Below are 16,569 nucleotides of genomic sequence, written 5' to 3'. Positions count from 1 at the left end.
TCGAAACATATATACATACATTGCGGGAGGCTATAGCCGGGCCTATATTACAGCGGGGGATCTGGCCGCTAGTCCTGAAATAAATCTATCGGTAATCTTTTATTCATTCACAAATCCGATTTGAGACTTTTGTCTACGTGTCCACACAAGAGGACAATCTCCAATGAATAGCCAAACAGCGGCGGACGACGTCTAGGCAATCCATCAAACGCAATTGCGGGTCCACCGGTCATTTAGTTGCAAATATATTCTAATAACGGGACGGGAGGAAAATTAAAAGCTTGATTCTCCCCCCCAGCTGCTGCGGAAGGAGGGAGCAGCTAGAGGAATTCGCATTTCTCCCAGCAGCCGGATTTCTGATAACTCAAGGGATAGGGCAATGCCAATCCGACGCTGGTGCGGAAATAACTCTTTCCATTTCCCCCTCTTCTTGCACACCATTTCCTTTTCGTTGCTCCTCGCAGACGCTTTTCTCGCATTTCATTCGGCGCACCAGAAAAACCTTTTTATCCGACAACAAATAACCTGGAAAAAAATACAAACAACAAGGAAAGAAGAATAAAAAAAGAGGCAAAAAACATCAAGAAACAGTCTACCAGGAGTCGTACAGTCGATAGAGTCTGTACAACACGTATAGTCTTTCGGGGGAGGGAGGAAGAAGGAGGGAGAAAAAAGAAAGAAAAAAAAGGTTCGATTTCCGCTGATGCCATCCAATTTCGGAGCTTCGACGATGATAAGGAAGAAGAAGACTGTCCCGAGCTGCGACTTTCAATCAATCGAATAAGCTTTCGGGGCTCCTTTCTTTGCCTCTTCCCTTTCTTATTTTTATGCTGGCGTATAAATTTTTTTTACCTTTTCCTATTTTCTTTTTTTTTTTTCTTTTTATTATAATACCGACAGGTATATTATAAGGGACTCATAGTGGAATTGCATGTGCCTAGAGAAAGAAATGTATAGAGACGCGTTTTAGCACTTTGGGACACACAGTCCCGCGACTTTATGCGTTTCCAAGGACGACCAAAGTATTTCTTGCACACCTTCGTGACAAAACGAACCAAGAAAAAAAAAGAAAAAAGAAAAAATTAATCTAATTATTCAACAATAATCAACGACCGCAAGGTCAGGGGACTGCGGACCTTGTGTCATTGATTGCGTCGACTGAACAAAACCGAATTTCTTCTCCCACTAAACTTTTGAGTTTTCCATGGGGGGAAAATGTGCCGATCTGTCTGATTGAAGACGAGCTCGTTCATCATCCACGGGAAACATTCTGCGCTATCGATTGATAACATTGGACAAAGAGGAAGGGAAAAAATAATCAAAAACTGTCGGGAAGAGGGAAGCATGATTATTTATCACGCATGATGGAACCTCAAGTCTCTACAAATCACCCAACAGTTCAATTATCCACCCAAGAGTTTGTGTTGTCTGGAAAGCCGAAAAGTGAATGTTTACGTAAGTAGATGCTGCTCCGCTAGTTGGCGGATATAATGAATAATACAACAAAGGAAAAATAAAGGCAATTCAGTTGAATAGATTCGGCTATCGACTTTTCCAGTCACTACACCCAATCGCGGCTGGAACGATTAAGCTCTGTGAGAGAATGGCCGCCTGATGCAAAACGGAATAGAGCCCCCGTGAATTAAACTAGAGCGAGTAGATCCTCATTGCAATCAAAATCGAAATTGACTCGACGTTTTCCACAATGTCTTGGAAAAGGAAACTTTTAATAGTTTACGTAATAGCATTGCCTAGTTTCCAAATCACTGCCCTAGCAAAGCCCCGGGTGATGTGTGCATTCGTGAGCAGAGTGGTATAACGCCAGACCTAAATAATTAACGTGCCGTGCGATGCATCGGAGAGCGAGAGAGAAAGAGAGAGAAAGAGTGGCCAGCAAGGAAAAAGAAACTTATAAATAGCCTCGACTATAAAATAACTAGCGGTGCGGGACTCGACTATAAATATACCTGCACAAGGGGCGACTTCTTCTATCAAACGAGTCAAGTGTCGACCATCAGTCACCAGCTCGCCAGTCAAGTTCACGCCATTATAAAACGTTTCATCGGCTACAAAATGCGCCCTGGCGCTATACGTAACTGGTTATTTGATTTGGAAAACGGGGTCACGTTGTATTATGTGATTACGTCCGTTAATGAGATCGGCCATCGAGTTATCGGCGCTCAAAGTTCAATTCCACACAGTCAATAAAATCGTCCCAGGCAACACGACCGCTGCTTTTAAAAGGGCAGTTGCCAGGTGAAATGACTTTCTCTTTCTGGGTCCCGACTCTGGTGGTGGTGGTGGTCAGCCGGTCAGTTTCAGGTTTAATAGCACCGCGGGAGGATTTGCAGGCGAGGCGTGCCGAGGGGGATGAAACGCGCAAGTCCCGTCGGCGTTGGATTTGACTCCGGCGTTACATTTCCTAAACGGAGAGCAACCCCCTCCCTCCCTCCTTCACGACCAAACGAACGAAACGCGAGAGAATAGACAGTACACACAGAGAGAAGAAAACGACCTTCATCATAAAACCAAGCCCATTTGCCCCTTATATTCAAAGAAGCAACCGCTGGACGGCCCCACACACACACACACACACACACACACAGAGACAAACGAACCAACGAAACGTCGACTCGCTTTTTATTCGTCGTCCGTCGCCCGAGTTGACTTTTGGGATTTGTTTGTTTTTTTGTGTGTGTTTTCCGCCCGCACTTTTTTTCTCTCCCGTCGACACTCTGAAGAATCGGCGAGGCAGAGAAGCTGCGACATTCGTCGGATTTGGAGAGAAGCGGCCGTGCGCGGGTCGGCACAGTCAATTGTGCAAACGTTCAACTTTGGCAAGGCGCCCATCAGCAGCCGAGCGGCTTTTTCATGGCCTCTTCTTTCTTTGATCGTCCATTGTCATAGTCTCCCGACCGTCGTATCAACTCACGTACGTATCGGAATCATTTCTGCATCACAACATCCCAAAAATATCATCAAGGCAGCAGGAAAATTCCGCAAAACCCGCCGCGAGAAGAGCCAAGAGAAGACCTTCGCTTCCACTCAGTCTATTCCCTCGCTCGTTATTTCCTTCGTTCCAATTCAATTAGCATATCGAAAATAAAATAAAATAAAAAAGATTCGGCTGCGCTGCCTCTCCATCGTCGTCGACCTCTTTTGTCCCGGGCGATTTAGTAGTGCGCCGGCCCAGCTGGATCATCAGCAGTGTTGATGTAATTTAGAGTAGATGCGGAGGAGGAGTGACTGGTGTCGTTCGAAAAGAGCCTAAGAGAATCAAGAGTGATGATGACGGCAACTCCCAGTTGACAAATTGTCAATAGGACAACATCATCGTTCAAAGCCCCGAGCGAACGGAAGAAAGAAACGAGAAGAAATAGTCAAAACGGCGATGGATCGATGGGCACAAGGCCAAACGCGGAAGACCTTTTGAATTTCACCGCCAGCATGTGCGCTCCCTTATTTTTCACATCGTCCCTCGCAGCGATCCCGAGACGACCGCGTCACTGACGTCAACCACACATTTCTGCCAACACCTGATTGGACTTGGGTGTGTTGATTTTACCCATTGAAACTGCACGAGTGGACACAGACATGGCCGCTCCGCCAAAGGCTGTTGCATCACCAGCCGTTCGTCTCCTTCTCAAACCCGCGACGACGACAACAAACACGACAGTGGCAGTAGCCGGGCAAACAACGCAGACAGCTCCGAAACCCAAGAAAAAGAAACCGCTGATTGTCAATCGACCGCCGGCCGTCAAACCCAAAAACCGCAAACCCATCGGCTGCTCGAGTGTCGGCGGTAAAAAGTTGATGAAAAACGCCGATTGTTTCCCCATTCCGTTGGCTTTCCTCTACCGCGATCCGCGACCCACAATGGGCCGTCGTTTGGCAGCCGCCGGAGGAGGAAATGGCGTCGGAGGTGTCAGCGGAATCAGCGGAGGGGCGTCGGGCGGCGGCGGAGGAGTCGCCGATCATTGGGAGGAAACCGACGGCGACGGTTTGCCCATCAAAGAAACGGCCGAGCAATTGCGGGAGAAGAAGACGCTCTACGCGGCCAATATGGCCCAAGCGCAAGCCTTTCAGAATAATTACCGATTCCAGGACGCCCAGTCGGCTTTGACCAAGGTAAATCTCATTAATCCCATTTTCACTATTTACGGCCGTCGCTGTGTCAAATTGAGTCGATGAGGCCCTAGACCAAGGGCCATGACACTGGAAAGTATTTGCACAGCCTGGTGGCGAATGCTTTGATGGCCCGTTTGGCTTTGGCTGCTCCTTTCACGTTTACGTTCGCAACCTTTGACATACTCAAAACTACTTTCCATGAGCTTCCTCCCCCCCCCCCCTCCCCCTACGGATGTCAAACGAATAAAACATGAGCTAGTGCCGCGATGGAATAAGGTAGAAAATCCTTCGAGTTCTGCAAGAAGATAAAAGAGACTTTTTTTTTTCTTCGTGAGCCCGGCAGCCAAGCGCACAACCGGGAAAGAGAAAGGAGAATATAATCTGTCATTTGCACCATATCCACGACGTTCCTCCTACTCACACACACACACACACAGCCAACTCTCGCAACGAGCGCACCGAGCAACGCCCACCCACTACATCTCTCTCTCTTTCCAACCCTTCCAAAAGAAAAATAACTCCATCATTCTTCTTCTACTTCTTCTTCTGTCCCATTTTTTTGTTTTGTTAAAATTTTATTTCCTCCTATCCAGTTCTCTGGAAACGCCCATCAGCTCCAAAAATATAATGATGTTTGTATTTTAGTTGGCACACAATCATCTCGATGGAAAATCGGAAACTCTATTCAAATGACAATTCCGGCCTATTTCCTTTCACAAAGTTTCACGTTTTCGATCCTTCTTCCGTGAAATTTTGGTTTAATTTCCACAGCACGCATGAACGCACCCCTCTCGAGTCTTGCGGCCTAGGGGGAGTAGAAGGTGTGGATCAAGGGGTTTGTGTAGAGACCGATCGCGTCCCACTCAGGATATCCGATTCCTTCCGATTCTCCCCCCACTTTTGGTACAACCATCGAAGCCGAGAGCCAACACTCGAAGCAACTTGTCTTTTTTTATTATTATTATTATTTTTATTTTTTATCGAACGTATTTATTTCTTTCCCCCTCATTTTGTCTTCAGCGTTTCTCTTTATAGTCGTCCACCCTCTCGCCATCCATTTTCTATGTCCCCCGACTTCGCTTCTTGTTTTGCTTTGCAGGAGGAGGAAAGAATAAGAGCGGCGAGACTTCTCGACACTACTCGATTTGATGAATCGACGACAGTTTCCGTGACACTCGAATCGATATTATATATACGTATACAAGTACGTGTAGCTATAGAGGAACTATACACATCCGGGCGGCAGCTGCACTGTTTCTGTGTGTCGCCATGGCGTCCGAGATTCCTCTTATTCTTCTCACAAACTTGTTATTAGTTTCTGTTTTATTGTGTGTATAGGGTTATGCAACAAAGAAAAGCTAATCTCACGTAATAACTCCAATTCAAGTTGGTGCCCATTACATGGAAATCTGTTGCGCAATTTCGAAACGTCATTTCAGATTTGGACAATTCATTCCCACTTGAACGACACAATGAAAATGCACCATTACAAACAGCAAATGACAAGTCAAAATAGATCGGACAAAACGTCAGGGAATTTCTCTGTGCGATCGAAAATGTGATTGTTTTGACGGAGAATAAGACAAAACCTCCGACGAAATTGAATTGCTGAAATTGCGGAACGGATAGGCTTCTGGAGTGAAATGAGTGAATTTCTTTGGAAACGAGTGGTTTATTTCGTGGAATTCAATTTATTTCGGGTTGAAGAGTTCCTTTCAAAAATTCATTTTCCCAGTAGACCTTTGGCCCGTCTCTCAAATCCTTTCAGAGTGGGATAATATTAATTCCCGCCTTTGAAAAAAGAGGCTAGAAAATGTCAAAATCGAGTGGTAATCTCGTTCAAGGGGGATGAAATAAAATTCCATGGAGCTGCGCAAAAGATGGACGGCCGAGTGTCATAATAAGAAAACTCATTTCCCTTTTGGTAGACGTAACGCCTAGCTGTGCATTCTTGCATGCATATTGATCACTAGTTTTTGAAGCCCATCGGTCGGCTACATTACGAGACAACTCGAGGAAGGAGTAGAGAATAAACGACTCACACCAAATGCAGTAAATCAACGCTAAGAAAAGTTTGGTGGTCACGAATAGCCGAGCTCAGCCATCATCTATGCTAAACCACAGGCGCAAATGGCTCTGACGCCCTCGACGACGACGCCGCTCTACTCACCCCTACACCAACCAGGCGACGACCGCCGTGCCATATACTTTCCTTTAGTGTAACACCAACGCCATATAAAAAACCTACAGTCCGCATACATATAATAGAGCCAACCACCCGGAGAATTTTCTGTCTCTCACCACCAGCAGCAGCAGCAGCATGCACATCGCTCCCAAACTTTCAACGTACAACATGGACAGTTAGTTGTTCTGCTCTGCTCGCTGGTTATTCCTCATTCTCTCCTTCCATATTTATATGCCGGGACACGCAGTGACCGGCAGACAAAAGACGAGGGGTGGAAAAGAAAGGAAATCAAAAACGACTTGCCAGATATAGAACACAAGGAATCATGATGTGCGTGTCCAGACTTCCAAATCGCTTATCCATTAGACAACTACTACTACGACGACGACGACGACTACTGCGACTGCTATATTATACTATATGGGGCCTGCCACCTATCTGGATATCTGGGTGGACGAGGCACCCCTGTAATCACCTAAATACGCAAGAGGTCCCTATATTACTCGTTGGTGTCAATTCCTTTTATCTGTTCCGGCTGCTGCTTCGGCTGTTGTGACCCTTTGCTTGGGCGGTCACGTAATGCAACAACAGCAGCTGGCGATGTGCCAAGGAGGGCCTCGAAACAATTGAGAAACGAGTTCCCTGCCGTTTACACACGACTATCACTTTTTTTGGTGTGCTTTGTTTTGTTTCTACAGACAAAAGAGAACAACGATGACAGTGGCATCTAAACATTCTAAAGAGAATTGCAAACTCGACGGAAGGGAAAAAAAAGGGGGAGAGAATTCAGCCAACAGCAAATGTCTCTCTGTGGGGTTGATCATCGTTTCCATTGTCTGTTTTATTGGTCGTGTAGAATTTCCCTTTTCCGTCTTCCCCACTCCCAGAGGAGTAAAAGTTATGGACTAATCAAATGAGCAAAGACAAAACCGCTAATGAGAGTAAGGAGCGCACAGAATTATTACCAGCAGGACATAAGAAATTGCGCGTATCTTTTGTATAAGTCTTAGTATCTGACATGGAGGAGCGAGAGAGAGATTCAACCGCGCTGAAATCATTGGGTGATGAATGTTGTGCGTTCAGTCATGCGACTCTGACGGGCAGCAACGATCGCCAGCCGCAGACTACAAGCGAAATAACACGTCGTAGTATAGTAGTTGGTTGCTGTTTGTGCACGACCATTGTTTGTTTGGAAAGATGACGGACAAAGCAAAGCTGCACATGCATCTCTGTCTCGGCGGTCGGGCGAGACAAACGGTCGCCGACTTGGCCGGGTTGTTCAACATGGCATTCATCTCGGGAATTGTACATTAGACACTGTACTGGACAATGCGTGGGCTACTAACAAAATTAGTTTCTAGACTCTTTCAGCTTCACTTGTGGTGGACTAATCAATTAGACGTGAGTGACATGAAAGCCTTGAGAACTAGGACGGAACCGAGGCAATCAAATGTGTATCACGAACGCTGCAGCGCAGCCTCTGCAGTCGCGTGCAACGTCAATGAGAAGAACCAGAGAGAGGGAGAAAAGATCTTTGCGGGGCTACGGTCACACATATTGGTGCCGCGATGTGGGGAGAAAGATAAAAGAAATGGGAAACACAAAAAAAAAAGACGCGTGAAGCCGGGAATCGTAAGCAGACCAGCCGCTTGGAATCAGCTGCACGCACGTTTACTCGGCTGATGTATAAACAACATGCGAAAACATCAGCTGCGCACACATTGGCGACTGGGCTAAAGTTACACCAAACAATTTTTCTTTAAGAATTTTGCGTCTGTCAACGAAAGAAAACACAGCATCTTTTTTTCTTTCTTTTGCCCGTCGTCGAATTTAGACGCTCGTCGTGTATATCCTCGCCATAACCAGAAAATTTAAAGTCAGCCGAATTGATAAAATAGACGCCATTTTGAATCGTTGATCGAGTTGTCTGTTTTGTTGTTTTCTATAAAGATATAGTAGAGAGAGAGATGGGCCTATGGGGGATCATGAGAAGAAAGTTAAAAGAAACTGCAGTAGTACCAGAGAGCAAAGGAAATGACTTTGGTGAATTTTGAACAATTTCTATGCTGGCACGGCAGTTTCTTCTTTTCCTTTTCTTTATTCTTACCCACTGGAGACTTTGATCCACCCGGGAGACAATAGAGACATTCTGCGGCCAATATACGGAATGGGGATCCGGATCCATAATGCACTCTGTCATTCAATCGAATAACCAGGGTATTGCTGGGGCATCTCAACTTCGTTTCTGTGACTTTGTCTCTCGGTTCTTTCTTCTAGTGGAAAACGATATCGTCAATTTGTGGTTATCATCAGGTACACAGATTTGAAAAGTCTCTTCTTTGTCTATTCTCCTATCTTTCTCCATTTTATTTTCGAATTTCAAACTTTAAAAAAGAAAAAGAAAAAATAATCCAATAGGGTGGAAAGACCCGTTGCAACTGTAACCACGTCATCTATGCACGACAATCGGAAGCTTTTCTTTCTTTTATGTATCCAAGCAAAAGGAAAAGAACGATTTCTTCTATGTAGATTTAATCTACAGTTTATCGTTTCCAGCTACACATGCATTTAGCTTCCAGCGGGGACCTTGTCATTTAGCCCCCTTTTTTTTGTACGACCGATATAAAATTGCAGGGCATTATCCGAATTGATAAACGAGCTATAATAAGTCTAGAATCTTAGAGTGTTACAAGACTTACCCAAAGGGACCAACTGCTATTTAACCTATAGGCACACAATTCAGTCCAGTCAAAGGGGGGACCAATTTCGCAGTTGAATTGATGTGTCGTGTGGTCACTATGGCAACGCCGAACGATTGTTGAGTCGAACTATCGAACAATTCTCCCTCCATACCGTTATTTGGTTATAGCATATTCCTACACCTCCTCTATTCCTTCCTTTCTTCCATATTCCCCGGTTTGGTACTTAAACAAAAAAAGACTTTCTCGTCGGTGTACCACCGCACAGAGGAGTAGTTGCTGGCAGCATACAATACGTCAAGGGTTTTATCAGTCGGGCTCGTAACGACGACTACATCGAATGAACGACGGTCGTCTCCGGTTCCTCCTTTGTGATTCCGTGGTTCACCTTCATTACCGAAAACCCAAATTACCAGCAGACACACCAACTCTTACCAACTAACTTACTACTGTTACTATGCGCCAGCGTGTTCTCATCTGATTAGTCACAGTTCCGCAGGGTGTGTGTGTGTGTCCAGGGCGTGGGGTGTGTCTTCTTCCATTGTAACAAAAAACGCTTCGGATTAAACTTCATCCGGAAATGAAAGAGTCACAACTCGACGGTGCCGCAACAGCGTCGTCGCCTTCGGCCGGTGGAGTGGCTGGCGTCGAGGCCATTTTCTTGAGCTCAGCTGATGCGGAAGAAGGAACCGGTGGAGAGAGCGCGTCGATAACGCAGGAGCTATGGAGGCAGAAACACGCCCAACAGGAAGAAGCTGCTGTCGGGAAAAAGAAGAAAAAAGTCCCCAAGAAAGACAAGCAGAAATCAGACGAGCAGACGACAAAGGACGCTGGTGACAGCAAACAAGTCCCAGTATCGAACAAACACGGAGCTGGACAACGGACACCAGTTGCGTCCGAATCGACGTCGCCAGGGAAACGATCCAAACGTCAACAACAGCCCGGAAGAGGAGAAGTGAGCGGGGAAGATGGATCATCGCATCCAAACGTCAACGGCCGAAGTTCGTTACGAAAAACTCGTTCCGTCACGGATGTGGACGGCGAGCGCGAGAGCCAAGATTCATCGGCCGCGTCCTCGGCCGCGGGCCGTCGAGGAGGCCGCCGGATGAGCATCTCTGTCGCCAGCCCTTATCATCAATATTCAATGGGGTCGTCGTCTAGAGACTCGTCCAGACGCAGCAGCGCGGCCAGTATAGTCATTTCCGTTTCTCGGCCGGACTCGCCGCTTCCGCACCTCATCCAAAGGATCGGAGAAGAAACTTTGTCCATAGAATTCCTGAGAATCAGGAAAACGGCCAAAGCCATTCATTCGGCGTCAAAGTTCCGTCATCCGCGCATAATCATTCAGCCTCCCGATGGATCGACCATCCACGCCAACATGACGAGCGAAGAAACGGCCGCCAATCTCATCCGGATGCACAAGGACAGGAGAAACTCGATGCCGGCCATTCCACGATTGGAATTGAAGGAGGAAAACGAAAAAGAGGAGCGCAAACAGCAAAGAAAGCAGAGCAAAGACGGTAGAGCAGCAAACAAGCGATTGTCCGATGGCGGACAGACTCGGCGAAGTCGACGTCGACGCTCCAGCACTGGTTCCAGTATTCAGGGTTTCTACATGCCGGCCAGCAGACCATCGTCGGCCATGGCGGGAGAAGCCGGAGCCACAACGATAGACCCCAATTCTCGCCCTTCTTCTGCCGCTACAATAGTCCAGTTGGGTAAATTATCGAGACCCTGGACGCCGGCACGTTCGCCATCCCCTGGCTCTACTGGATCCGGAAACAATCGACAAGGCGCTGGAAGCCGAAACTTTTTCCGCAGTCGGACGCCTACTTCAATGGTAGCCCCGCTGCAGGCTCTCAACAACAAAGTCAACAACATTTTGGGCTGTGCTTCAAACATTCTTGACTTTTACCACACGAGACCGGACATCAAGAAAGAGCCGGACCACGGCAGACAACACAGACTTCTCAAATCAACGAAAATGAACGAAGCAAACGATTCGTCGAAATCGGAAAGAGACGAAACGGCCCAATCGCGACTTATCAAATTCCGCAAAAAAGCCGGCCAGGGAAATCAAATTGATAAGTTGAAGGAGTTGAAAGGGAAACTGGTCAAACCAGCCCGGTCACCCCAACCCGTCGTTCCGGCAGCCGAAACCATTAAAAAGTCTGTTCAGCCGGCCAAGCAAGAGAAACCGAAACAGCAGAAAGGCAGCCAGAAAGAGAAGACGGGCTCCAAAATGGGGCCAGCAAAACAGCCGGCCAAACCGAGCGATGAATCCGGCAAAAAACCAGAGCAAAGCGTCAAAACAGACAAGTCAGATAATAAGGACGGGTCCAAACCAAACAGCAGCACTAAATTACCAAAGTTAGCAAAGGAGACGGCAGCCGCAAACGCTTTCGGCAATCTGTTAATGAAGAAAGAACAAAAAACGACGTTTGGAAATCTGTCGATCCCGGCCGGTGGTTCAGCCCTTTCTGTCAGTTCAGCAGTTTCTTCTCAATCGTCTGGGACCAATTCGGGAAAAGATCGAGAAAAAGGCATCCCGCTACTGAAATCAATGATGGCTAAACCCAAAGCGAAAACAGCCGTAGCGATGGCAGCTGCTGCGGCTTTCACTCCTTCAGCAGCCAAGCCGCAATCCTTTATGGCCAAGAACCGAATCAACAAAGTCCTGAAAATGGCCAAAACGGCGGGACTGGTGGCCCGCCGCAAGCCGATCAATAACACCGGCGGCCACAATCAATCGACGCAGAACAATCAGAGCAATAATCAAGGCCCCCCGACACTAGTCAACTTCTTCAAACGGAGCAACCGCACGACCAACGCCGACAGTCGCATTCCAATCAAGTACGAGACGTTCACAGACAAAGATCGAGCAGCAGCCGTCCTCCTGGGGGACGCCGACATCAAAACGACGCTGGAAAAACAACTGAAAAGTGGTACTGCCGACTAATACAAAGCAGAGAGAGAGAGAGAGAGAAACACGTTGGAAGGCGTGCGAGAATGTAATTAGATAATGACAACCGATTGTTTCTTCAGAAAGAGGACGTTACGTGTTGCCAAAAGAGAGTCCGGCTCAAGTGTATCTGGCCCAAGCGGATTTTGAGATGCGCATCGGCGGACTGGCGACGGCCAAGAATTTACTCAACAAGGTTCTCGAGATGGTCGACTGCATTTGAATTGCGCTTGAATTATCATAGGAATGATAAGATGGCTGCTCGTTAACAAGAACACTACTATTGTTTGATATTCGGGACTTGATCATTTGATTGTTTCGTTGGCAGGCGCTGGAACTGCAGCCGGGAGACAAGAACGCCTTGTGTGCACGGTCCCGTTGTCGACTGCAGATGGGAGACACTAAAGGAGCGCTGGACGATGCCGAAGAAGCTCTGAATAACGACAGTACCTATGTTAGAGGTGAGTGGTCCTAAGTGAAACTGGTTTACGATTTCAACTGATACGAGTGATCAAAAATTATGACAGCCACCTATCAAAAGGGCGAAGTTCTCTACCAAATGGGACGATTCGAAGAGGCCCTGGTCTTTTATCACATGGGCTGTAAACAACGACCGGACATGGACCTGTTCCATCAAGGTGTTCGCAAGGCTCAAGAAGCCATCGAAATTTCTTTAGGAGGTATATTACATTCTAATAACCAGTCACTAAAGCCATCAATCCTCCTCATAATAAGGCGAGAGAGTAGTATATGATATCAATAACTTGGAAATGGGTTCATTTTGTTTTTTTCACAGTCAAGCAGCCAACACTGCAGCAACAACAACAATATCGCACCACTACGATCGCCAGTAAAAAGACTACGCCGTGGGGCAAAGGGTCCTCTTCGTCTCGGTTGCCTCCGCTCAACGGCAACCAGAACCAGCCATTGAATCAGTTCAGTCAACAACTGCAGCAGCGACTATGGCAAGGAGGGCCGACCTCTCACCGCGAGTCTTCTCTACTCGGAGACCTTCACGTGGACAAGATCTACCTGGAGAGGTTGTTGGAGAACCCAGGTAAATACAGAGAGAGAGAGTCATACCGAAATAGCCTAGAAACCCAGCAGCCGGTCATATAAGGTAGCCTTATAATAAGTTATGCGATGTTGGACACATAAGCCTAACCTTTAAAAAGCCGGTAATAATATACAGTCGTCAACTCGAGTGCCTGCTGAGCATCGGCACTTGAACGGGGTTTATATTATGGGCCGTTTCTGTGAGCACTAGTAAATCTATGACCTGATATATACAACAGGGTTGCACAATCAGAGCGTGTCCAGTCAGAAAATCATCCATCACGCCAAGGAGACTCTCGAATACCTCAAGGGCAGAGAGAATTTCTGGAAGCAGCAGCAGCCATCGCACATTGTCTATACAAAAGAAAGGACCAGGACCAAAACGGTACATCATCGACTTGATCAGACTTCATTCAAACTTGAATCGACTAACCTAAACCCAATTGAATTTCCCGGAATTTCCATCAACAGCACCGACGCCGAATTCCATCGTCTCGAACCAATTTAACATCGACCGAAGACTCGGGAACAGACCGAGATCATCAACAGTCTGAAGGAGCCAACAGCAGCGGCAGCGGCAGTGGCAGCGGGACTGGGAGCGGCAGTGGAAATGGGAGCGGCAGTAACAGCAGTCGAGTAGATGACTCGCTGTCGTCATCGGAGGCATTAACTGAGCGAGAAGAAAACGAAACGGTTATCGCCCGTTGCTCATCCGAGGAAGTGTCGCGCATTTTGGCCTCTGCCGTCGAAGAAGACGAGAACGAAAGGGACGGCGGTCGTAGCGGCGTCGACGACGAGGATGTGGCCGAATGGCGTCAAGTGATCCAAGACATGACCGAGAGTATCGATTCTTTCTCTTTCTTTCCTTTTATTTTTCACCACACATCAATATTAATGATCCTATTGGTAAATCAATCGACGCAGGCATCGAGAAAGAGCAACTTGACCGTTGCACCCACGTCTTTCTGGCCAAATGTTGCGGCTGGGCGGCGGAAGATGAGGAATTGACGGGCGAGATTGAAGCCAAAATGAGTTTGATGCGATTGCACGAAGAGCAGCAAAATCAATGCGGCGACGAAGGCAACACCAACGAAAAAATGCATCTAGCCATCGAGATTGCCGTCCTCTATTTGGGTGAGTTCACTCAACTTGATTTACACAGGGTGGGTGCTGGTGCCGCCCATGCAGCCCCTGCATTCAGTAATGCAGTTGTGTGTAAAGAAGACGAAAGTTCTTCTATATGTACGATGCCCAAACTTCTACGGCGTCTAACTGATGATACATTTAAGGCTAGTTGGAAAACTTTGCCGTCGGCCGGCTATATTTAATAATATTATTTTTTGCCTTCCGGCCTTTCTATTTCTCTGAACATATCAACTTGCTGTGACGGGAGCAGCCAACGGGCAACAGGAGCTGTCCAAAAGTTCAGCTCAACAGGGTTTGGCGCTGGCCGAATTGACGGGCGATGTCGGCGCTCTCCTGCAACTTTGGCTACTCTTGACGGCGGTGGAAGGTCAGAGCTGCACGACGACGGGATAAATTGATCGATTGCATGTTTTCAACTGCCTTTTCCTTCTTTCTATTGATATTCAGCGTCGACCGGAAATTCCATCGGCGTCAAAACCTGTTTGGCCAACGCTAGGCGGATTTTTAATGGAGAAAGTCTAAGCAGCAACCAAACTCTGTTGGCAGAAGATGAACCTGCCAATCCCGGAGAGGTCATCAACCTCGAACAAGAGGAAGAAGATGAGGAAGAAGGCGACGACCAAGATGAGGAAGAAGAAAAAGAAGAAGAAGAAGAAGGCTTGCTCTTAGATTGAGTGGGCCATTCAAAAATTGGCGCAGCAAAAATCCAAGAGACACACAAAGGACTAGTGTGGGAACGCCTCGAGGTATTAAAAAAACGGTCAATGAAATTCAGTCGGTTCTTTTGTTTAAAAAGACAAGGCACCCCACCCATCATGCAAAGAAGGTAATTAGAAATCGATTCATCATTCCAAAGTATTTGAATGCTCTTCGCCGAAGCGAGTCAATGAAGCCATCAGTGAACATCGTTCCACATTTTCTCACAATCAAATAAAAACACGTTTATCACTCGCAATCGGTTGCCCTCACATCCTCCACACGATCGTGCAACGGCTCTTCTCTTTCCTAAAAATACATTTTTCCTATAACTAAATCTTTTGGTGATCATCATGTTCCTATTTCCCAACTCTCTTTTCTTATTTATTGAATGGAAAGTCTTAACAAAAATCCTTTTTGCTCGCACAATAAACACCTGAACTTCACTCTCACGTTCACTTTGATTGATAACGGCTATACAAACAAGTGCGCCCCAACACAAAAGGGACGCCTTTCGCTCTGCAACCGACAGTCGGATGGGATACTGCGCCATATTTCATCACACACTACACATCGGCACTCTATGAAAAGCAAAGCTTGTCTAGCTCCGAGTCGAGTTAATGCAGTGCGAGTAACGGGCACTCTCCTGGTTTTATTGTTGCCGTTGGTTTTTTATTCAAACGTTACATACGCAGATTACACAGCAGTTATAGAGAGAGACTGCCACTATACGTCAACAGGAGCGTGTTTTAGGACGGGACATAAAAGCCGCGGACATCATCCCGAGGCAGAGGATTGATGATGAGAAGCGGGACCGCCTACTCTTGGTCGATCCGTCATCGCCCCCTGAATGAGTGATTCAACGACGGCAAGGCGTCGCCGTCGCCATGGCTTGCTGCGTCAGGGGAATGCAGAAAAAAAAATACCCAACAGAAAAAGATGATAATGTAGAACGTCTCGTACAACAGTTATTCCCGTTTTCATACAAATCCCAAATTTGAAATAAAAAAAGAAAAGAAAAAGATGAAGAACCGACGATGACATAGACGTATCGGCGATGACAAGTTTCATACAACGGCGGACCCAGTATAATCCCGATCAAAAGAATGATGCATTTCTGTATAAAATGGTCGAATGGCCTCACCGAAATTGAATTTCGATGAGAAGAGAGAAAACTGTTCAATGATGCGTGTAAGGGACATATGCTTAGATCGCGCATTGTGCTGCATTCATTCATTCGGTGGAAGAAAAGTAGAAAGTTTCCCTCTCAAATGAAAGATGTGTGTAGTTGACCTTTCTTCTATGAATGATTAACGAGTGTGGTACTAATCAATGGCCTCTTTCTCTCTCTCTCTTTTTTCCTTTTTATTTTTTTTTTTACACTGGTAAACGCTTTGGGCTTGACGAGGACTCATTAAGAAAACTGCGCTTCCCTCCTTTTTTCGTATCGACTCCATTCTTTTCTTTTTTCCACTGTTTCTGAATTTTTACTACACTCTTGTGATGGAAAGACAGAGCGCGGTGGGGCAATTCTCTTTCGCCAGCCTCCGGAAGTTCCATCACGGCACAGCGGAGTGTCCTTTTTCTTCCAACAGAGAAAAGGGTAGACGCAGAATACATTTTCTAGCTAAACGCATCAATTGAAACAGGAGGGAACAGCATAGAAGACTGAAACAGGAGTTTCTTTGGACTTTTCA

General features: G+C 46.6%; 1 protein-coding gene across 1 annotated transcript; it reads left to right on the top strand.

Moving 5' to 3' along the window:
- The first annotated feature begins 4,140 nt into the window (after nucleotides 1-4,140).
- On the top strand, nucleotides 4,141-15,318 carry LOC124328860. Its single transcript, XM_046787675.1, has 10 exons — nucleotides 4,141-11,957; nucleotides 12,058-12,170; nucleotides 12,303-12,435; nucleotides 12,502-12,654; nucleotides 12,771-13,031; nucleotides 13,270-13,415; nucleotides 13,502-13,871; nucleotides 13,955-14,164; nucleotides 14,427-14,543; nucleotides 14,624-15,318. The coding sequence occupies exons 1-10, from the start codon at nucleotides 9,593-9,595 to the stop codon at nucleotides 14,848-14,850; spliced, it is 4,095 nt and encodes a 1,364-aa protein (XP_046643631.1). The 5' UTR covers nucleotides 4,141-9,592; the 3' UTR covers nucleotides 14,851-15,318.
- The last annotated feature ends 1,251 nt before the right edge of the window (nucleotides 15,319-16,569 follow it).

The sequence above is a fragment of the Daphnia pulicaria genome, chromosome 3, assembly GCF_021234035.1.
Source record: "Daphnia pulicaria isolate SC F1-1A chromosome 3, SC_F0-13Bv2, whole genome shotgun sequence".
NCBI lineage: Eukaryota > Metazoa > Arthropoda > Branchiopoda > Diplostraca > Daphniidae > Daphnia > Daphnia pulicaria.
The sequence above is the reverse complement of the archived record's forward strand: the minus strand, read 5'-3'. Positions and strand labels throughout refer to the sequence as shown.